The sequence below is a fragment of the Mesoplodon mirus genome (genome assembly GCF_964341445.2).
Source record: "Mesoplodon mirus genome assembly, chromosome: 9".
Lineage (NCBI taxonomy): Eukaryota > Metazoa > Chordata > Mammalia > Artiodactyla > Ziphiidae > Mesoplodon > Mesoplodon mirus.
The window spans coordinates 115,292,808-115,315,429 of NC_138985.1; the positions used below are offsets into that span (position 1 = coordinate 115,292,808).

Sequence of the window (22,622 nt, forward strand, 5' to 3'; positions counted from 1 at the left end):
GAAAAAAGACATCCCTGTCTCATACGTGGTGTCCCATCACATCTGCTGAATGCCAACAATGTAACTAATTCGGGCATGAATGACTGGGGTGTTGTTACTTGAAAAATTACAGGAATGCTCATGCACGTTTGTTGGTTTGCGCACTGTTACTGAGATCGAATTTACCTAGAAAGAGTAACGGGCAGTGGGGAAAGGCTGGCCACTTCTACTTCAGGAAACAAACACTGAACTAGAACCAGACACCACTGACAGGCTGCCCACTCCACTTCTGGAGCCCAAGGTCGGTCAGACCAGACAGGTGGGGTGAAGCCCAGCGGGGAGAAGCCCTTGCTAACTGGGGCCAACCCTCCAGCTCTGTGCCCAGCAGAGGATTCCACGTCCTTGGCCAGCAGGATCTCACGGTCTCAGACTGAGGTTGTTTAGTTTACTCAAATGAAGGTGGCTCCAACATGTGTGACCCGCCTCTGTGTGCAGGGCATCACCCCAACTTACAGATGAAGAAACTACAGCCCAGACACACCAAGGAATATGCTCCCAAAGTGAAGCTGCTGCCTAACCCCAGGGCTGTGACTCAGCCCCAGCCGTGCCCTTCCGTCCCATCCAGGGCAGCTGCAACACTAACGACGCGCCTGCCACATCCCTCACTGAACGACTCCAAAGATGCCCACTTTGTCATATCTGAGGGGAGGCTTGTACAACATTCCCAGCTTAGGCTGAACTGTTATATCTTGATACACACAAACAGGAAGTGCTTTCTGAGGCAATAAATAAGTGGTCATAGCTGTCCTTTACAACTTGCAATGATATCTGCAGAATTAAATCCCTATGAGCAGCTCTGAGGTTCACAGCTGAGGTTTAAGAACTGTCCTCAAGTCTCTGAAAGTTTTCGGCCAGATGCCCCTTAGCCAATCTCCTAAGGAACAGGGCAGGACAGACCACCTTTACTGCATCAAGATCCACGTGGCAAGGCTGCTGTTAGGAGAAACACAAGAAGTCACAACACCCAAGTATGTGAAGAGTTCCTCCAGCCTGTCTGTAAGCGTTAAGGATCGGATGATGCTTACCTTTGGTATAGGAAACCGCAGCTGTGCTATTTGAACTTCGCTGACGAGAGGAACCGTGATTCGGTTGGGAAGCACCAGGTAGTTTGATATTATGTCCAAAATGATAGTATCTGACAAACCACTGTTAGGCGGGAGGTAAAAAACAAACACACCAACTATCAGACACTTCAGTACTAGTTACCTCCTGTTAACAGTCAACTTGGCATAGACGTGACACAATATCCCACTGACAGCGCGGAGCTAACCCCTCTAACACAGTATTTAAAGCCAGCAGTTTAATACTTTAGATGCAGTACTGCTACAGTGATGATTCTGTGGGATTTATTCTGAGAACACAAGATACTATTCTGGCTATATTTCACAATGTCCTAAATAACATCTCATACATTTCCACATAACTTTATCATTGATTTAATATTGAATAAGTAAGATACATTTAAATAAATTTCTTTTTTTTAACATAAACTATTTCAAACACCCATGAAAGTACAGAGAATACCAAAACAAGCATCCATTTATTCACTCATTCCATGTTTATCACATTAAATTTATCTTTCCTGATATATATGCAGAGGTCCCAAAGAAGTAAAGGAATTTACAGTTCATTCTTTCTTCACACGTTATTTGGGTACTGAATACTGTAATCAATTTGAAATACTATACACCACTGCACAGAGATCTCAGTAGCAAGAATAAAACTGTGGAGGCTAACGAAACAAATGTACTTTCAATATGCTTTTTGTCTATTCTTTGGTGTAAATGTGAGAATCAAGCAACGTACGTGTGACGGCACTTTTGAAGGCATACGTAAACCAAGTTTCACTGCTATAGAAGAACACCTTTAGCCAGAAGTGCAAAGTTTTAAAAGAACCTTACTTCTTGCCAGTACTTCTCAGATGTTAACATTATGAACACACAGATGTAAAGTAACTACACACGGAACATCCACTGGGACACAGTGAAAGTGCCGTCACTCACTGAGTGACAACTGAGCCTCACTGCAGGTTGGGGGTCCAAATGCAAGGCCAAGATGCGGAACCTCAGCACAGCACCTTTCAGTCCGACATGGGCAGAAGACAAACCACACACCCACGGACAGCTCCACTCTACTGCTGAAGAGGCCAGTTACTCAGGCACTAGCAGTCCAGGGGGACTCAGAGGGTCTAAGCCGGCAGACACTGGATCAGTGTTCACCAAGCAGAGGATGAGGTGGCCCTTCAAAGCATTAATACCAAGCATAGTCTTACTTCAGGCATTTCCCTGCAGAAGTACCAGTTTTGTTTATATTGAAAAATCTGTTGAAACAGAAGACCTCTCACTGATGACATAAATGTTTCAAGACTCCCTTAGCTGCTATGGTGGTCGGCCACTGCCTCACCTCTCTCTAACGCCTACAGTGCCAGCACGAGGCTCAGCTAGGCAGCCCCACCCGTGGGCTCCCAAGTAGGGCTGGGCATCCCCTGAGCCACTCTGCTCGTCCTGACTACGCCGGGGCTCAGCACACAGAACAGCTTCCCCTGGGTCCCACCCTTCTGGTCCTTTGGAACCGACCCTGCTCATCACCCTACTTCTGTTTCTGTCACAACCTTCATCCCTTCAACACTCAGTTTATGGCTCTTCATTGAAAAATGGTAAGGATAGCTAAAACTTGTGGTAAAGTAAAGTGATTCAGGCACCACTGCTACTTTATAATACCTTGGATTCTGTTTTGTAGTCAATGGATAGGGCATGTAGATGTTCATTTTGTAAAGCTTGGCGCAAGATTTCATTATGTTAGGTTCAAAGTTATTAAATATCTATTTTTATAAGACAAGGCTTGCCACAGCTGTGAGTTGTTTGACAAAATCTTTGAGAAATAGTAGCCCAAGTTTTACGTTAAGTAGATATGCGTATATTGTATCCCATAAAATTTACATAATTATGTATCATATATAAATATATACAATATAAAAGGGGTATTTTACCATATCCCTTTTATACCATAGTCTCATTTGTGAATGGTGTGTCTATTTCCGTCTGTATTTCTAATATATATGAGTATATATTGATACTTTTAATGATAAATGCAATCCTATACGTAATGAATACGGAAGAATAGGTTTTATATGTTGTATATATGAAAACCCATATATAAAACAACAGCTGGAAGTTATTACTATACACAAAGAGCCTGCCTTCATATAAAATCACGCAATGAACTGGCGCTGTATTTGTATGTGTGCGTCGTGCGGGCGTGCATACATTTCTCCCTTCCAACTGAAAGCTCTGGGACTGACCCCGAGCTGCGCTGCAGGCTCAGGCGGCAGAGCCCGCCCTCTGGCTCTCTACAGGGAGCCAGCACGACACGGCCTGCAGGGCAGATGCTCGACAAACCCCTCCCACGACGCAGAGGGGAGGAAAGCAGACCACACTCTTCTACACTAAACGACAGCAGGGATTTGTCGTTTTTGCCAGCTAAGCAGCACCCTCTCCTCCAACTTCTGGAGCCCTTCCTTGGGGGGGGGCCCCCCACCCCCCGTCACTGGAGCTTCTTCAAGCACTTCTCTGCCTCCTCTCAGCGTGGGCACGAGGCCCAACCCGATGCTCAGAACCAGGAGAGTCTGTCCAAGGACAGGCAGACAGACAAGTCAACCCCAGAACCTGATCCTCAGAACTAGGAGAGTCTGTCCAAGGACAGGCAGACAGACAAGTCAACCCTAGAACCTGACCCTCAGAACCAGGAGAGTCTGTCCAAGGACAGGTAGACAAACAGAAGTCAACCCTAGAACTTTTGCTGGAACTCGTGGGAAAAGGTTCTTCTTCCAACTGAGGTTGCTGAGCGTGTGGAATAGAAGCTAGAAGCTGCTACTTCACAGCAAGAGCCTGCCTGGCAACAAAGCCACACACAGAAAAGAAGTCAGGAGCCGTCCTGTGGATGCCAGCACCTGGCTGTGCCTGGCTAACCGACAGGGCCGCAGGCCTCTCAGCGACACCAGCCGAGGGTGCAGGCTCCACTCTGCTCACGGCCACGGCTGGCACTCACAGCAGGCACTCCGTACCCATTTGTCAGATGAGTGAATAGACTGTCTCTAAAAAACAGTATTTGTTTACTCAATTATTTACTCACTTAATGAAGACTAGGTAAGTTGGGTTTGTTGTTGCAAGCAAGAATCCTAATCAACACTTTAACAAAACTCTTTTAAAGTTGTCCTTTCATTCCAAAAATCTTTTAAAGATAACAGTATTTTTCTATATCCAATGAACCACAGCACCTAAAAAAGCCTTTTATTGTTATGACTATGCCTCAGTGTAGTATTAAATTTTCCCTGATAATGAAACAAAATAAAATTCTTTCTAATGGCCATTTCAAGGGCATAAACAAATACACGGGAAGAGAAAAAACAGATCGAAACCAAGGCTTTCATAACTCAATTTTTAAGCTATTTTAGGGGGAAAACCCCCCACAGATTAGCAGTGTCCACTGGAAACATATGTAACTTTAACCAACAAGCAACACACTTTAACCTTCAAATGCAACAGTGAAACCAGCAGAAGCAGGCTTGGCAGCTGCAGCCTCAGACCTTCCTGCTCAGTGGTGGCTAACAGGTCTGCCGCCACCGCCTTCCACCTCGGAGGACAGATGGACTGTGATGCGACTAGGAAGCCTCACTTCTCTCACAGGCGGGACATGCCCTGAAGGGCTTCACATGCTCGTGGTGGAAGGTTTCCTCGTGTTTCAGACACTAGAGCACACGGAACAATGAGGGCCTCCCAGCCACACGAGGCAGCTCCCAGGTCCAGGGCTGACACCTACCCCTCCGGGGAGGAGCGGGTCAAGGCACAGAAGGCAGAAAGGGAAGGCGCAGCACAGCTTGAAAAGATTCCAGAAAGGGCTAGTTTTGAAACACATAAGTTTGAAAACTTTCTAAAGTTTTCTTTAATTTTCTGGGATATTAAAACACCAAAACCGGAAAGACACCTCATGACTAATGAAGAGGCTCCATCTAGTCCTAACAGGGCTCTCATGCAGCTCTGACCCAGAGCCTCAGACGGGGCGACACCACCACAGCCCAAGAGGGCCCGCCCAGAAAGCACGGACTGTGCTTGGGAGACACAGCCCTCAAACGTCTGTGTCGTCTTCGCGACACTGGAAACGCACATGACACCACCAGCAAGCTACCCACAGGACATGACAGAGTACTTACTTCAATCCGGGGATATCGAGAAGATTAGTCAGTCCGGTCCAATTAATTTCTAAAAGCTGTTTTAAAAAAAGGGCAAAAATATTAAGTATGCAAGTTATTTCCAATTATCATATCAAATCATGCAGGTTTGTTTCTTTATAAATGAAATGGGTTAGTACATAATACTGTCCTATACCTTGTTTTTCACTTTGTAAAACATCAAGGCCGTTGTCCCTTGTTGGTATAGATACCTTGCCTGTTGTTTTGTTCTTTTGATGTCATAATTTACTCCAGTAAAATCATAATTATTTATATACCCATCCTCCTATTGATGAGCACTTAGAATATTTACAATTTCTCTTTTATTGTAAGTAATGAATCAGTGAATATCTTTGTACACATGTGTTGTTGCATACACATGGAGACTAGCACTCAAAAAGTGGAAATTCTGGTCAAAGATACATGTTCATTTTGTATGTTGATAGATGCTACATAATTGCCCTAATATTGTACAAACTTACATTCCCGTCAACACTGTATAAAATGTCCTTTCTTTACACCCTATTAAAAATCGTATTTTACGCCTATATTAAAAGTCAGTCTACCCAGCGGTTAAGCAGTACTTTATCACTGTGTAAGTCTGCCTATTCCTGATAGTAGTGGGACATGTTCCATTCATTCATTCAACATCTGTATTTTATTGCTCATTTTTCTAGTGGGTATTTATCTTAGAATAATTCCTATATAGTTGGCTGAGATTCTATTAAACAGATATGGACAGGTAAAAAGTACTGATTGGAAACACTGCTTTTCCTGTCAAGATGGATACTGCACATAATGAAATTGCTTGTGCTTTATACTGTAGAAGATGCTAAGTGAAATTGCATGACCTCTATTACCCATATAGCTGGAGTGACAAAGCTGGGGAGTAGGTGGTTATAAATATGAACTGGAAGGGTCAAGATTCTTTCGGACAGAGCAAAACTCAAAAGCAACAACTTTTAATAAAGTCCTGAAACACTAACCTCCCTAGGACTCAGTATAGCACCCTGACTATGATCTCTAAAACGTATTTTCCACTAAAAGGAACAGGGGATTTTGAAGAAATGGCTGATTCCAGGTCTGGGGCAAAAACTGTTAACATGAGCCTGGGGCATCCTGCTGAATCAGGAGTAAAGAAGCACTCAAAGGCCCTCCCAAAGGGTGGTCACCTGGAAGGGACTCGCTAACTAGATTACAAACTCTCAGGTGACAGAGGGCCTACTCACAGGACCCTTGTCAAAATGATAAGATATACCTGAATGCTACCCAAATTCAGAGAAACAAAATGCCTGGGAGGCAGGAGCAGAATTCATGGAAGGACAGACTCAGGTGAGTTTGAAAAGAAGAGATCTGAATGCAAGAAAGAAGGCCCCAGGGGAAGGGCCTCCACGTTCAAGGCCCTGAAGGGGGAGCTGGCCTGTCCCTCAACACAGGGAGGCCAGGGGACATAAGAGCCAAGCTGAGGGGGTGGGAGAGGAGTGTGAGTGACTGTGTGTGGGAGGACGAGAGTGAGTGTGTGAGCAGGTGGACAGGTGTGAGGGCAGGGGCACAGCGGGGAGCCACCGGGAGGGGCAGATCCAGGCAGCGCTTTGGGAAAGCAACTAAAATTAGTGCCCCCCCCCCAAGTCTGGATGACTGGGATCTCCTTTCGGGAAACTGAAGAACCAGTGAGACGTGCTTCCAAAGGACAGGAAATCAGCTCTTTGGGCTGCCAAGGAACAGTGAGTAAGGTGGGCACGTTGCAACTGGAACCCCACCAGTGCAGCATGTGTTCACGGGAACCTCAGCCAGCTGCCCTCTGCCCTCCGTGCCATCTGCGGGTTGCAGGAGAGTCGGCAACAGCCACTGCTCGTTTCAGCACTGACGACACGCCAGGCGTCCTACACAGGAAGTCTGTTAAAAATGGACTGGTGGAGACTTCCCTGGTGGTCCAGTGGTTAAGAATCCGTCTTCCAATGCAGGAGACGCGGGTTCGATCCCTGGCCAGGGAACTAAGATCCCACATGCAGCAGAGCAACTAAGCCTGTGCGCCACAACTACTGAGCACGCGCGCCACAACTAGAGAGACATCTGCGCAGCACAAGAAGGAGCCCGCGTGCCGCAACTAAGACCGGATGCAGCCAAAAAGAAAATAAATATTTAAAAACAAAACAAAACAGACTGATGGCTCCGCCCTTCTCCAGAGTTTCTGCATTTTCTGATTTGGGCTGGTGGTAAAGGTCACGAATATTTTTCTTATGTCTTAAAGCTCCTAGGACTTCCAGCTTCCACTTGGGATGTAGAAAACTGGGAAGAGCGTCACTCCTGGATGCATGGGGAGCTGAGGCGACAGGGCCTGTCCCAGGGCAGGAGAGCCAGAGAAAACTCTGTGAAATCCACAGAAATAGGGCGGGCCCGGGAGAGCACAGCTGCTGCAGGAAGGGCAGAAGCCCTGCCTTCGAGAGGCGAGGGCCCACAGCCACTCAGAGGACAGGAACAGAATTCACCCTCTATGTCTTGACCAGAGATCCAGTATTGCTGGGGGCGGGTGCGACACTCTCTCCTGCACAAGACCCTCCAGAGACAGAGTCACGGGGAGGGGGCAGGGCCACTGAAAGAGCAGCACAACAACAGTGGTGGGGCAAGACGCTCCAAAATGATGAAAGATATCAAACCCCAGCTCCAAGAAATGCAGAGAACACCTGGCGGGATGAACAGCCGCCAACTCCCCAGTGGCTTAATGTGTGGCCTGAGACTGGGCCTCTGTCGTCCAGTGGGCTCCACGGACCTGCCAGCCCAGCCCAGCCTCGCCCCTCATGGCCGCCTCCCACACAGGGCTGCAGGAATCGGTTTCTGGGGGCCTCGTTCAAATGCTGCAACCTTCCTACTCCTGGTCGCGGGGTTAAGGGTCTGTATCTGATGCAGCTGGAACAGGGCAGGCAAGGACCAAGGGAAGACCAGGAGGCTCGCTCCTGGGGGCACCGGCAGCCAGTGTTTCTGGCCTGTGGCCTGAAGGACCAGAGGAGGCTGGTCTTAGGGCGAGAGAAGAACGAAGCTGAGGCAGACCAGGCACAAGAGACAGTGGCCACGGCGTCCACGTTCCACATTCCGTCCTGTTCCTGACTCCCAACCGCAGCCCCTGCATGGGTTTCGTGAGACATCGATACATGCTCGTTTTGTGTTCAAATAAAGCCTCCCCTCTCCCCCTTCCTTTGCTTAAGGTACCTCCATTGCTGGAGTCCTACTTAGTAGGATTCGATTTCTTTTCACAATCACTCTAAAAGAAAGATGTTATTTCCATTTTATAGGTGAAGAAACTCAACCTGTGGATCAAAGACTCAGCAGGCATGTCCTTTGCTAGCTGGGAGGAGCCCTTCAGGGTAAACACGTTCCGAGTGAGCCCCAGACCATCTCCTGGAGAAGTTCTAGAAAGGACCTCCTGACTCAGTCTACTCTAATCCATACTCCTGAGACAAACCTAAAAATGACCTAAGGATTCTGAAACACTCTTAAGAGTGCATGCCAGAGGCAATCCCAACAACTGTCAAGTTAGCACGAGTGGGTGGCCACCACTTCCCTGGGACACGTCCAAGGGCAGAGAGTAGGTCGCCCTGGCTCGTACCAGAACCTTAACCCAAGCTTCTGTGCTTACCAGTGCTCGGCCTCTGCTGTCAGGACCCCACCAGAATGCTAACCCTACGTATAGGAAAATATTTAATTTCTGAAACATCTGAAGACTCACTATGTGCCAGGTGCTATACCAAGTGTTTTACATTTAATCGTCACCTCTAATCTTTTGAGGGAGGTATTAGTGTACTCCCCATGTTACCGATGGGGAGACTGAGGCTTACAGAAATTAAATACAGTTGGGCCACCGTACCTGAGGGTTCCAGTTCCGCCTCCTCAGATTCAACCAAACACGGATCAAAAGTATTAGGAAAGAAAAAATTCCAGAAGTTCCAAAAAGCAAAGCTTGAATCTGCTGCACTAGGGCAACTATTTACATTGGACTTTCAACTATTTACACAGAATTTACACTGTACTAGGTGTTATAAGTGATCTAGAGATGATTTAAAGGATATGAGAGGATGTGCATAGGTTATGTACAAATGCTATGCCATTTAATAAGGAACTTGAGCACCCACGGATTTCGGTCCGTGGGAGTCCTGGAACCAATCCCCTGTGGATACTGGGAGAAGACGGTAATTTGTTCAAAGCACGCAGTTCAAAGAAGAGAAAGAACCAGGAGCGGAAAGTGAGGTTGTGTGGGACTCACGTCTGTCACTTAACCTGAAATAAGAGGACAGTACATCCGCCCTGCCCGCACTGTGCTCAATGAGGTCAGCACTGCAGACACCTGTGGTTATTTTTTTAAAAACAAGTAGCACATTATCAGAACTAATCTAAACAAATCAACGAGCAAAAAAAACGTGCGAAAGTTTCATATTCTTCTGAAGGTTGCCATGCTTCTAAATCATCTGGATGGTCAAAACCCCAAATCTTTCTGTTTTTCACTGGGGTGAGGAAGGACTTGGCAGCCAGCAGGGAATTCTGCTCTTACATTTTCCAGATGAAAGCGACTGAAAAAGTCCCTTTTCTCTGAAGCCTGTGCTTGGTGGCTGTAATTCACCATATAAGGATACAAGTGATCCTCAACCTTTCACAGCCTCATCCTGCTTTTCTGAGTACTAAAATTTCATTTGGAAATTAATATTATCATGTTATTTTTTTTATTTTTTATTTTTTGGCTGCACGGCTTGTGGGATCCTAGTTCCCTGACCAGGGACTGAACCTGGGCCCCCTGCAGTGGAAGCATGGAGTCCGAACCACTGGACCACCAGGGAAGTCCCTACAATGTTATTTTTTTTTTTTTTTTTTTTTTTTTTTTTTGCAGTACGCGGGCCTCTCACTACTGTGGCCTCTCCCGTTGTGGAGCACAGGCTCCGGACATGCAGGCTCAGTGGCCATGGCTCACGGGCCCAGCTGCTCCACGGCATGTGGGATCTTCCCAGACCGGGACACGAACCCGTGTCCCCTGAATCGGCAAGCGGACTCTCAACCACTGCGCCACCAGGGAAGCCCTACAATGTTATTTTTAAACTAAGTATACCTAAGAAAGATCCGATGAAGAATACTACAAAGTTTTGAGGAAGATTTAAAGATTTGGATTTTGTTACATTCTGAGCTGAATAAAAAACTTTCCTTAAATTGTTAAAAATTCCCTGCAAACTAAAAATACTTATCAACTTGCTAAGGATTTGTTTTTTATATTCATTAATGAAGGAATTTTCTTAAACATACTGTCTTTTCAACAACTTGTATGTGGGAAAAAAACCCATGAAATTTGAATCTTTTACAGATTTCTTCATTTCTCAAAATTTTAATAAATTAAAATTTAACACAGATGTTCCTTAATAGCTTTTGAATTTTACCATGTTTTGTGTCGTTAAGATACGTTCAAAATAAGCCAATTATTTACGCAACAAAAAGCAAATGAGAATAATAATTTTAGTGGTAACAAAAAGTGATGACACTTACTTCTTATGTTTTTACACAGAAAAGCACCACTTGTTTGGTCTAGATAAACTTGTATTTTAAAAACCAGCAACAATAATTTGTATTAAGTTATTTGAACCAAATTATTCAAATGAATACCCCCATTTTACACTACACATGATGTTAATGACACCTCCAGAAAGGACTCATCGCAGGTTACAAAAATGGCACACTGTGAAGAGGTATCTGAGAAACAGATCCATTCATTCATCAGACATTCACTGAACTGTATGGAGACAGATATGGCTGTGGCTTCCAAAGATTAAGAAGTGTGCTGCGAGGCACAGGGACAAGGAGGGAACCTGGCTGCCCGTGTCGTGGGAAGGGAAGCATTCTGGGAGAGGAGGGAGAGAGGAGGAGGGAGGTGGCAGGGACGATGGCGGAGGGGTGGGGGTGGTACCACCACTGCACTGGACAGATGACCGTCTGCGAGTGAGAGTCGGCCCCTGGTGGGTCAGTCTGCCGGGCAAGACCCCTAGCGGTGAAGTCCACTGAGGACAGGGCCGAGGCAGGGAGCCAGAGGCTGCAGAAGCCCAGATGAGGAGCCTTGTAGGAACGGAGCCACCCAGCTGAGGATGGACAGTCTCAGTGAGGGGAGGGGCCTCGGCGAGGAGAAAGGGTCTCAGTGAGGGAGAGTCTAGGTAGATGACGTGTTTGTTGTCTTACTTTTGTGGCTAATAATGAGTAATAAGTATTGACGACTTATAAGCAAAAATGGAATGTGAAATAATAATATCATGGCTTATCCAAGTGTTAAAATATAATTTAGTCAAAATTAATCTTTGTGACTCTTAAAAACACAGCATACTGTGTGCTTCATTCAACACACCCCGAGAGGCAGGGAATGGCGGGGTGGGGGACGGCTGCAGGGAGACTTAGGGTGAGTATGAGGATAGCAACTCTGCCAGACCAGGGCAGGTCCAGGTGCAGATCCCAGACTTACTGGTTTTGTGACTTGGACAGATCAGACTCTCAGGTCCTGGTCAGCAAAAGTATTTAGTGTTAGTATTTAACTACAGAGCTATGAGGATTGAATGAGTAAATATATACCATACTCAGGGACAGGCGCTGAATGTTAGTTACAACCCATACTTTCTAAGGTCTGCTTTCAAATTTTCTGCAGCAAACATATTATTTTTATAATGAGGAAAAAAGTTGTCTATCGAGAGATGTGAAGCCCTCTGTTAAGGCACAAAGAGATGAAAGCACGCAGGATTCATGCACCAAAGGGAATAAAGTGAGTTAAGCTCTTTTTCTCCACTCTGTCTGTTCTTCGATAGGTACACATTCTTGTCAGTGAATGGGGAGAAAAGAATGAAATAAACGTTGACTTACTGGCTTCCTAAGGAAGAAGATAGACAAAGCTCCCACTAAGGGCATGTCTCCAATCAGTGGTTCCAGGATCACCCGCATTGTACCATGAATCTAAATTCAAATGGGAAACCGAAACTTTAACAGAAAACAATTCCACAGGCCATTACAGACACAAGAAGGAGGATGCAGGATCCTCTCAGTGATTCCTGAGCATCTGACTTCAGGTTTCTCTCAAGTATAACCTATAAACAAAAACTTAACTTCAAAGAAATTCTGAGTTAATAAAAACTTCATGATTTTCTTTCTGAATAGAGCACAGAGAATTTAAGACTAAGAAACTTAAAAAAAACCTTACCTGTATACTTTGCACACCAGCTCTACAAAAATATCGCTTGATCTCCAAATCAATCTCACAATTTCCTACAAAACTAGCAAAGAAAAAGTTCTGTATTACATTCTCTTAATCACCACAGACCTGCAAGATATATAATCTGAATACAATGATAGTAAAGCAACCAGAACTAGACTGTAGGCAAAGCTGTAACCTGCAGCCTGGCCGTGCCAGAGTGTTCTAGTGCCTACATTGGAGCGGTCACTGACACCAGTCAGTACCACCGCATGGGTGGCGAGGCAGGCAGCCTGGCCAGAGGCCTTGGTATAAATGTCACTTCTCAAAGTGTGGCTTCTGGAGCAGTCTCTTGATGGAGCGTAGTTTTCATTTGTTTTATAAACAACTATGCTTGTTTAAAACATAAAAAATGCTGAGATTATGTTTCACCACAAACAAATGCTGTGCCCAAGCTCCCCGTACTGAGGAAACTAGCAGCGCTCAGGGCCCTCTGATGTCAAAGGTTAAAGACATAACATCCATCCGAGGTATCAATTTTACTCAACAATTAAGTCTTTTCGATCATTAATGTGAAACAAACATGAATACAGCCTGATGCTGAATGTAAGGCTTGCACCCATCTTTACTGTGAACATGGCACGACCACTACGTTTTGCGTGGGATCCGTATGATCTGACTCCCACCCTTGACTCTTGGAAGCAGGACTTCCCACTCCTGCGTGGGAGCGTCGGGGGGCAATTTGATAACCATGAGAGAGACTAAGCACATGAGCAAAATAGTGACAAAAGGCGTCTGGGATGAAAGTCTTCCAATATTCACAGTCCTGATGTAAAAGTCAATACCTGTAGGTTCTTTTGGTGAAGGGAGGACGTACGGTCAAGCACACATTTTGGCAGAAAGTTGCTGCTAGCCACGAGGGGCAGACATCTGAGTTAATGATAGCCGTGCTTTTCTAGCTATGAGAAGATGCAAGAAATTGGGCTCATAACATCGTCTCCCGAATATATCTATCTGAAGACCTGTTCTGCCAGTTTTCCCAGAGCACAGAGGGCCTCACTCCTGATCCCTGCCCTGAACTCCTTTCAGGGTGTGTGGAAGGTCAGCAACTGCAGTGGCTGGTGGCCTCACCCTTGTAGAGGCAGATGGTGAACGACAGGTTTTCGCCCACACACACCAAGACTTGATCATTTATTTCCTCACAGCTCTCAATTACTCCTTCCCCAACTCCACGGCCAGTAACCTAGTTACGGTCCTTATCTGGAACACAGGAAAAAGCAGAATGCAGACTTTTTAGAGACATAAATATCTGAGCTGCATAACTTGCGTATGCCGTCATGTCTGCTGAAACCACAAAAGCCAGGCTGCATCTTCAAAATGGTGTCCGGTAGCAGATTCATTCCGATGCTTATTTAATGAATGTGTATGAAGTGCTCCCTCGGTGCTGGAACAAGAGAACAAGGCTCCCACGCTCCTGAAGCCCATCCTCAGCCTAGTGGACAGCCCCTCCGGGGTGCGGCTGACCCGAAGACACACGCGGGGCTTCCTCTTCTACCGCACTGACGGCACCGGCGTTTGCAGTAGTTCCAAATATGTTAAAGGCGCAGAGTTTTCCGTATTACATCATCACGACATTCCATGCTCCCTTCTAGAATAAAGGTAATGGGTACTGACTGTTCATTTACTATATTAATACACTTTAGAAACTCAAAGATGACATGATAAAATAAAATGATCCTTAGCCAAAACAACAAACCAAACCCTGCGGAGCCGTGTGTCAGTCAGCAGCTCAGCAGTGGCCTGCACACAGCTGGGCCGGGGCCTCAGGGAAAGCCAGAATCTTGGCAGTCAATAAGACACCAAAAAAGAAAAAGAAAAAAAGGCTCATGAACAGTGAAGACAAGAGCCAGAGAAAACCTCTCTACCATGCAGGCAAGGCACCTGGCAGATCCCTAAGTAATGTTTTCCCCAATTATTCTTTATTGTGGTAAAATATACATAAAATTACCATCTCAACCATTTTTAAGTGCACGGCTCAGTGGCATTAAGCACATTCAGATTATTGTGCAACCATCACCACCATCATCACTTCCAGACTCTCTGCATCTTGCAAAACTGAAATTCTATACCCATTACACAACTTCTGACCCCGCCTCCCCCAGCCCCCTGCAGCCTTCATCCTACTTTCTGTCTCTGTGAATCTGACTCCTCTGGGGGCCTCACATGAGTGGAATCAGACAGGATTTGTCTTTTCGTGACTATCCTATTTCATTTAGCATAATGTCCTCAAGGTTCATCCCTGTTGTAGCAGGATGGACACTACACACTGCAGGATTTCCTTCTTTATAAAGGCCGAATGATACTCCACTGTATGTGCATAACACACCTTGCTTACCCATTCAACAGTCAATGAACACCTGGGTTGCTTCCATGTTTTAGCTATTGGGAATATAGCTGCTATGAACACAAGTGCACAAATACCTCTTTGAGACCCTGTTTTCAATTCTTTTGGGTATGTACCCAGAAATGGAAGTGCTGGGTCATACAGTAATTGTTTAATTTTTTGAGGAACAACTATTCTGTTTCCATAGCAACTGTACCTTTTACATTCTCGCCATCAGTGCACAGGGGTTCCAATTCCTGCACTTCCGCATTAATCTGTTTTCTGATAGGTGCCATCCTAATGGGTGTGAGGCGGTTTCTCACTGCAGTCTGGTTTTGCTTCTCCCTGTTTAACAGTGATGTTGAGCACCCTTTCACAGGACACAAGTGCCTGTGTCCACTTGTGTATCTTCTTTGGAGAAATGTCTTTTCAAGTCCTTTGTTCATTTCTGAATCAGGTTATTTGTTTTTTTGTTGCTGTTGAGTTGTAGGAGTTCCTTATACATTCTGGATCTCAATCCCTTATCAGATATATGATTATATGGATTACACTGCTTCTACAGATTGCTTTTAGTGTTGACTTTTAACAATATTAAGTCTTCCAAACCACTAACATGGGATGTATCTCTATGTATTTATGTCTTCTTTAATTTCTTACAGCAATGTTCTGTAGTTTTCATTGTACAAGTCTTCCACCTACCTCCTTGGTTAAGTTAATTTCTACGTATTTTATTCTTTCTGTTTCTATTGTAAATGAAATTGTTTTCTTAATTTCCTTTTTGGATTGCTTGTTGTTAGGGTATAGAATGCAACAGATTTTTTTTTGCATTGATTTTGTATCCTTCTACTTTGCTAAATTCATTTACTAGTTCTAAAAGCTTTTTTTTCTGGAATCTTTCAGGTTTTCTACATAGATCATATTACCTGTGTACAAAAATAATTTTACTTTCTCCTTTCCAACTTGTATGCCATTCACTTCGTTTTCTTCATACCTAATTGCTCTAAAAGAACTTCCAGTACCATGTTGAACAGTAGTGGTGAAAGCGGGCATCCCTGTCTTGTTCCTGATCTCAAGAGGAAAAGGTGTGTCTTTCACCACTGAGCATGCCGCTTGCTGGGAATATATGCCTTTTATTATGCTGGAGTAGTTTCTGTCTGTTTCATTTTTAAGTGTTTTATCATGAAAGTGTGTTGAATTTCACCAAATGCTTTTTCTGCATCAACTGAGATAATCATGCAGGGTTTTTTTCCCCCTTCATTCTGTTAATGTGGGGCATTACACTGATCACTTTTCTTATGTTGAACCATCCTTGCATCCCAGGAATAAATCCCACTTGGTCACGGTATATAATCCTTTTCCTGTGTTGCTGAATTCAGTTTGCTAGCACTTTCTTGAGGATTGTGGCATCAGTGTTCACAAGGGATATGGGTCTGTCGTTTTCTTTTCTTGTACTGCCTTTACTTTCTTTTATTTAACATGTTTTATGAATGATAGCAATTATCTAGGCTGCCAGGAACTAAAACCAGAAAGTAAATAAATTTAGGTCTTCAACAAGAAGTTAGTCCAATTCCATCAAACAGCAGGTAAGAAATGTGCTCATTATATCCTCCACCTTATGGGTACAGCTAAGTAACATCACACATCATTAATTATGACATAAATACAAACTTACCTAATCTGAAGGTCCAAAATAATTTGCCTTTTGTCCACATTTTCAGTATACACCTTAACACCATTGATCCTGAGGGGCTGAAACAAGAACTGGCTTACTTAAAACATAGGAAGGGTGAAAGAAAAACCAAGCCCTGTGACATAGCAGAGCTGAGACAACGAGCTTCAGCATCAGGCCACAGGAGTGAAAACTCTGCTTCACAATGTACTCGCTGTTCCACCTCTAGCAAGTTGTGAAACCTCTGTCCCTCAGCACCCTCATCTGTAAACCACGGTCAGGAGGGCAGCTCCACATGGGCGATAGCGAGGCTACAGGACACAGGACCATGCGGGTCAAGGAGCACGGCCTGGCACAGCAGGTGCTCAGGGGCCACAGACGCAGCTCTGCTAGGACCCTGCTTCGCTCCTTCCCAGGAGCCTTAGGCCCTTGTCTCTTCCAGATGACTTTGACCCTTGCCCTCTACTCCATCCTTTACTAATTGTTTAAAATATAACTTCCTTTCATTTTTTCTTTATGTCATAATTTTCCATTTCTTAAGATTTTAATACAAATGGGGCTTTTGAGTGAATCAAAAATACTAGCTATGTTTTCAACACCTAATACATGCTACGAGGTCACAATCAAATGACTCTGTAAAAAGAAAAGGCAGACCTACAATAAATGCTGTATTTCAACATCATTTCAAAACCTTCTTCCCGTTAATTGATTTGAGACCCCTCCTAAGAAAGTTTTCAACATGACATTTGAGCATTAAAAACTCAAGCTGAAGAACTACCGGACCTCTGGAGTCTTACTGCTCACTCTGACAGTGTGGGTGTCCTGAAACCTTATTCCTCAACCAGCTGCAGGAGGAACTCTAAGTCTGCACTTCCTACCGTCCCAGGTCCCAGGCTTTTCTGCTCGGGCTCTCCTGCCCCTTCAATCAACCAGCCTGGGCCCTGTGTGCCCAAAAGAGGTCCCTGCAGCCACGGCGACGCCGACTGAACCCGCACCACTCTCTGCACTCCTGCCGTCTCCTCCGATGATGATCTTACATAGCATCAAACTGAAGCGCATGTGAAACAGGAATGTAATTCTTCCTGAGACAAACCCAGCTGGAATCTGCGCAAGCATGAGCTTACCTGACTCTGGGAGACACAAACGCCAGCCAGAGGGAGACAGTGACTGCAGGGCCGGAGGAGGAGGGGCAGGCAGGGGAAGGACGCGCCTCCCAGACCTTACACGGCTCTCGAGGCCTAAGCCAGTCACCATCCGCCCTTCACAGTCACGTGCATTCTAGCTTGTAGCTGTGTCTTCCCACCTGTCGTGATCGTTTGAGGTGACTGAGGTAAAGGGAAAATTAAAGGTAGTGACCCATGGTGGTCCTGTGCTGGCCCGGTGTGCTCAAACAAAAGGATGCCCACACCCCGACTTGCAGCGTGTTGCAGACCTCACAGCCAAGCGGGCAAACGGCCTGCACGACATAGCTCGGCAGGACACACACGCCTGAGGCACCGTGGAAGAGAATGAGCATTCTCTGCCCACAGAAAATGGGCCTTGATGGGGAAGGGTGACTGACAGCCTGGGGAGTGTGGGATGGGAACGAGTCTGGGGGCAGTGACATGGATGGGGGTCAGATGGTCCTCAGCCACATTCACTAACACCCCGACAGGCTGAAGCACAGACATCGGGACACAGTGCGTGGTGAGAGTGGGTTGTCAGGCTCTGCCCTGGGGTGTGAGTTTAAAAGTACTACTGAACTCCGAGTTTTTATTAGGCAAAAAAAAACAATGTTACCTTGAAACTAATGCTATGTTATGTGTCAATTACACCTCAACAGACAAAATATTACCTTCAACTGTTGCTAATTATTGTAAACACTGACTTAAAAACATAAAAAAGGAAACTTGCCCTTAATGGTGGTCATGAGGCTTCCTAGCAGTGTTGGAATTAGTGACTTTCTTTGTATATAACATAATTCCAACAACAAAGCCTACCTTTCCCTTCCCCTGTGCCACTACCGCCACACCGCAAGCCCAGCACTGGAGCCCGAGCTGCTGCTGTAAACGCTGAGGTGGAGCGGGCGCCTCCAGCTGGTGTCGGTCTCATCATCCTTAGTGAGTTTACACATCAAACTCCCTTTCCAGCAGGACAGCTGGTAGAAAGCTGTACACAGGTAATTCTAACAGAAGAACATGGGGCAGAGACTCTCTGGGGCTGAGGGGACCTCCGACGGACCTGGACTGGCCGAGAGACCACAGTGGACGAACGAGGCGAGGCCCCAACAGAGGAGGAGAGGGCCCCATGGGAGGCAGACCTGGGGAGGACCCGCACACACTGCCAGCCTTCCGCAAAGCAGCTTTCTCTAGAGACAGTCTCAGGTAGTTTACCACTCCTTTCAGTTGTGCACAGGTGAGAACACTTAAGAAGAAACAAACCTGCTGCCCCACGTCAACCCTCGTGAAGCTGAAGGTGCTGAGGTGGGTGTGTGCTCCCCGCACAGCCGGCTCTATGGTTTCTCGAAATAACTTCTCTATAAATTGGCAAATGAAAGGCCACATGTGTTTTACAGTCTGAAAAGGAGAAAGAGTTCAGGTTAAACAAGATGGTATAGTACTTAAGTCATCATGGAAAATCATGCTCCTATAGTTTACCAGAATTTTTGAAAAGCAAAGTGGGGAGGGCGTCCTTTTTGCTACGCACCTAAAATTTTAAAATGTATTACAACAGTAAACTATTGATTAACCAACCAATATGTTGCAGGAATTAGTTATTCTAGTTAAATATGCTGTTTAATCATATCAGCACATTTAATCATTGCTAAAAGGTCAGAAAATCCTGTGGTTTCAAGTCACTGCTAAAAAACTTTCTAAAACTGTATCATTCTCAACATTAATGAGTTTTCTTTAAGGATGGACTAACTTCTAGTGATTACTTTTTGGGTAATCATGATTCACATTCGTTTTTACTATATAACTCTAAGGATATATAAAACATAGAGATAAAAGAGATCTACTTCAAAGTATAATGACCTAAAAACATAACCTTTAAAAAAAACATTATTATCTACCACTAGATTTCTTGGGAGTTATTTCCCTCTTCACAATAATGTTCCAAAAATTTCACTTATGACTATCATAAAAGAGATCTGAGCAGTAGCTGATCAGGAAAGAAGACACAGGGCCAAACATCCAACTATGAATATATCATTAACTTCCTCATGTCAAAGAAACAGTCTGCACTGTTTAGAAAAGGCAAGTAACGTCTCAGTTATGACCGAGTTCCTTTGAGAGCAGAAGCCAACCCGCTAAGTCCAAATGCGTTCACATATTGTCAGCGTCCAAATCCCCAAATATGGAAATATGGCATGTCATCCTCTAATTCCCACTGATATCTGGTGTTCAGTATTCTTCTCTTACCTTATTTAGCCATTCTGCTCTTTCAGTGTCTGGAAAATGAACCTAGGAGAAAAACACACATACGACTTACAATCTCCTGACAACTCTAAGTAAAACGCCACGCAGGCCATTTAGTGTTCTTCCTGTATATCTACTGTTCGTAAAATGCTGTTTAAGCCCACCGCTGGGAAGCCCTACACAGAACCGCGCGGCCCTGGCTCTCCACGCTCTAAGGACACTCTGTAGCCCTTGCCCACCTCGCCGCTGGGCCGAGGGGCTCCCGGAGCGCGCAGTCTCAAGCTCCTCCTTCGCCACCAGCACGGCCCCTGCCTGCAGCACCTAGGCTCAGAGCTTCAGAAGCCCACCCTTCCCTCCCCTTCTGGCCCAAAGGAGCCGGCACAAATCTTCCATGTTCAGCTCCTCTCCACACCGTCTCCCAGATGAGGATTAGAATTCTAATGGTTCTCCATGATGGGGCCTGTATACTGGAGAAAATAAGCACAGAGGTAGGAAAAAACCTACTTGGTGTTAAAAGAACCCCTGCAGAAAAAGGCTAAAGCTGTTTTGGGCAGGGAGTTCTCCTCTGAGAAGTGCTCCGTACTCCCCCACCCCTTGAAGAAAGAAGGACACGCTGGCCACACTAACATCCTGAAAACTGCAGTTCTGGCACAGATGCACGATGCATCTCAGGCAGGTTTGCACCGGTGACTGCGACATGGTCTGGAACTGCCACACCTACCTTCCTAAGTAACACAGATACTGTAGCCAGTAAAAGACAAGCCCCACCCCACCCTCTGGCTGAGAGGAGCTGGTCAGGGAATATTACTGTGGGGTGGGGTGTCCCCAAGAAGATGCCTCTTTGAGGACCAACTCCACTCTCAGGCTTGGCCTCTAAGCACAAACCACAGAATGGGGCTGGAAGCAGCCAGGTCCAGGTTGGAGAGGCCACCGTCATCATGTCTGTTGTGGTCACACAGCTTCATGGAGAGGCCACAGCAGGTTCCAACTACCCCACGTCCACGTGCCTGAGCAGACCTACACCTTTACGCTGCAGGATGTGGAGCTTTTTTTTTTTTTTTTTTGCAGTATGCGTGCCTCTCTCACTGTTATGGCCTCTCCCGTTGTGGAGCACAGGCTCCGGACGCGCAGGCTCAGCAGCCATGGCTCACGGGCCCAGCCGCTCCACGGCATGTGGGATCTTCCCAGACTGGGGCACGAACCCGTGTCCCCTGCATCGGCAGGCGGACTCTCAACTACTGCGCCACCAGGGAAGCCCGGATGTGAAGCTTTTAATTTGCTTGAACCCGAGGGTGGGCTAGCATGACAAATAAGTTTTTCTAAATTAAGTTAGTTTGAATCCATCCTGGGACAAAACCAAATGGATAGCAACCTTCCAGAATGAAGAAAAGGCTCAAGAGTTGAGAAAGATGACGCTCAAGAAGCAAAGGCTCAGGAAAGGACTGCTGGCGAAGCTTGCTCAGATCTGGAGGCTATGCCACTGCAGAGGTTCGACCGGAAGGGAACTGGACTGCACTTTTCCCCCAAAAGGCAGGAGGCATTTGGGGCTGGGGGTGGGGAGAACTGGAGGGCTTACCAGACTGGCTGGGCTAGGCCACAAGAGGATTAGATCGTGGCATGAGGTGGCTGATGAGGGCGAGCTCTCTTCAAGGCCTTTCAGCTGAAAGGTTCAGAGGAGCAGAAGGTGAGGGAAGGCAGATGCCGAGGGACGGCCGACGGACAGACTGTAAATCTCCCCTGAACTAGGTTTCTGGAAGATCAATGAGGGCAACATGACTAAGCTACAAACTATACTTGTGTAAATAATACAAGTAACTACCATTTACTGAGTATGAATTGCTATCTATGCAGCAGGTTCTGTGCTAAGCTAGTCACGCACATAGTATCTGAGTTAATTCTTACAACAAATCTACAAATTTGAACTATTAGTATCCCATATTAACGGGGTAGCTACTAGTGACAGAATGGGGATGAAAAACCAGATTGGTCTGCTCATGCTCTTGGCCACTTTGCTACTAAGGGATGTGGAAAGTGCGTGGAGCTCGCTGAGCCCTCAGGAGGACACACTCCGATCACAGCAGAGCCTGAAACTCCGATTCCATGCCTTAAATGTACGAGGTCCTGAGTGCCAGCCAGAAGTAGAAAATTCTGTGTTTAATAGCGATTCGTCTATACTCCAGAGGTTACACAAATCCTGCAACAGCCGATGGCGAAGTTCAGCAAACACAATAGCAGTTCACAATAAAACACTGTTACCAGACCCAGTGTTCCACCCAAGACTAAGAAGAGAGCGATTTAAGACGGGTTTCACTCAACATTCAAACTCCTTCCTAGGAAAGAGCTAGTATCCACCAACACGAATTAATAATTAAGTAGTGATGACAAAATTCCATGTGCATCCAACCACCCTGTGACCCAGCAATTCCATTTCTGAGAATCTCTTCTAGAAAAGATGATGCGTGCACACCACTGCCCGTGGCAGAAGCGGCCAGGAACGTGGGGAGGAACAGACGCTGCACCCACACCTGAAGTGCTGCGCAGCTACAGGAGTGGGGAGGGGCTCCACAGCAGTGATTTCCAGAATTGTTTGAATACTTGCTGTGGAATAACTCCCAGGATTTATTTTTAACGTTTTTTTTTTTTTTTTTTTTTTTGCGGTACGCGGGCCTCTCACTGCTGTGGCCTCTCCCGTTGCGGAGCACAGGCTC

The 22,622-nt window shown here is 45.8% G+C and overlaps 2 protein-coding genes across 3 annotated transcripts in view; both read right to left on the minus strand.

Annotated features, from left to right (window-relative positions):
* The window catches only part of NCAPG2 (non-SMC condensin II complex subunit G2), a gene marked incomplete at its 3' end in the record, with an annotated part of 275,587 nt that overhangs the window by 98,315 nt on the left and 154,650 nt on the right, over window positions 1–22,622 (minus strand). The gene's annotated exons all lie outside the window — the stretch shown is intronic.
* The window catches only part of ESYT2 (extended synaptotagmin 2), a 74,104-nt gene that overhangs the window by 27,368 nt on the left and 24,114 nt on the right, over window positions 1–22,622 (minus strand). For both annotated transcript variants that reach the window (XM_082631716.1, XM_082631717.1), the window contains exons 2-8: window positions 19,918–19,959; window positions 18,937–19,071; window positions 16,520–16,596; window positions 12,474–12,546; window positions 12,140–12,229; window positions 5,249–5,304; window positions 1,065–1,185 (exon numbers count right to left, since the gene is read on the minus strand). In XM_082631716.1, the coding sequence (XP_082487842.1) occupies window positions 1,065–1,185; window positions 5,249–5,304; window positions 12,140–12,229; window positions 12,474–12,546; window positions 16,520–16,596; window positions 18,937–19,071; window positions 19,918–19,959 (594 nt within the window). The remainder of the gene's footprint in view (window positions 1–1,064; window positions 1,186–5,248; window positions 5,305–12,139; window positions 12,230–12,473; window positions 12,547–16,519; window positions 16,597–18,936; window positions 19,072–19,917; window positions 19,960–22,622) is intronic.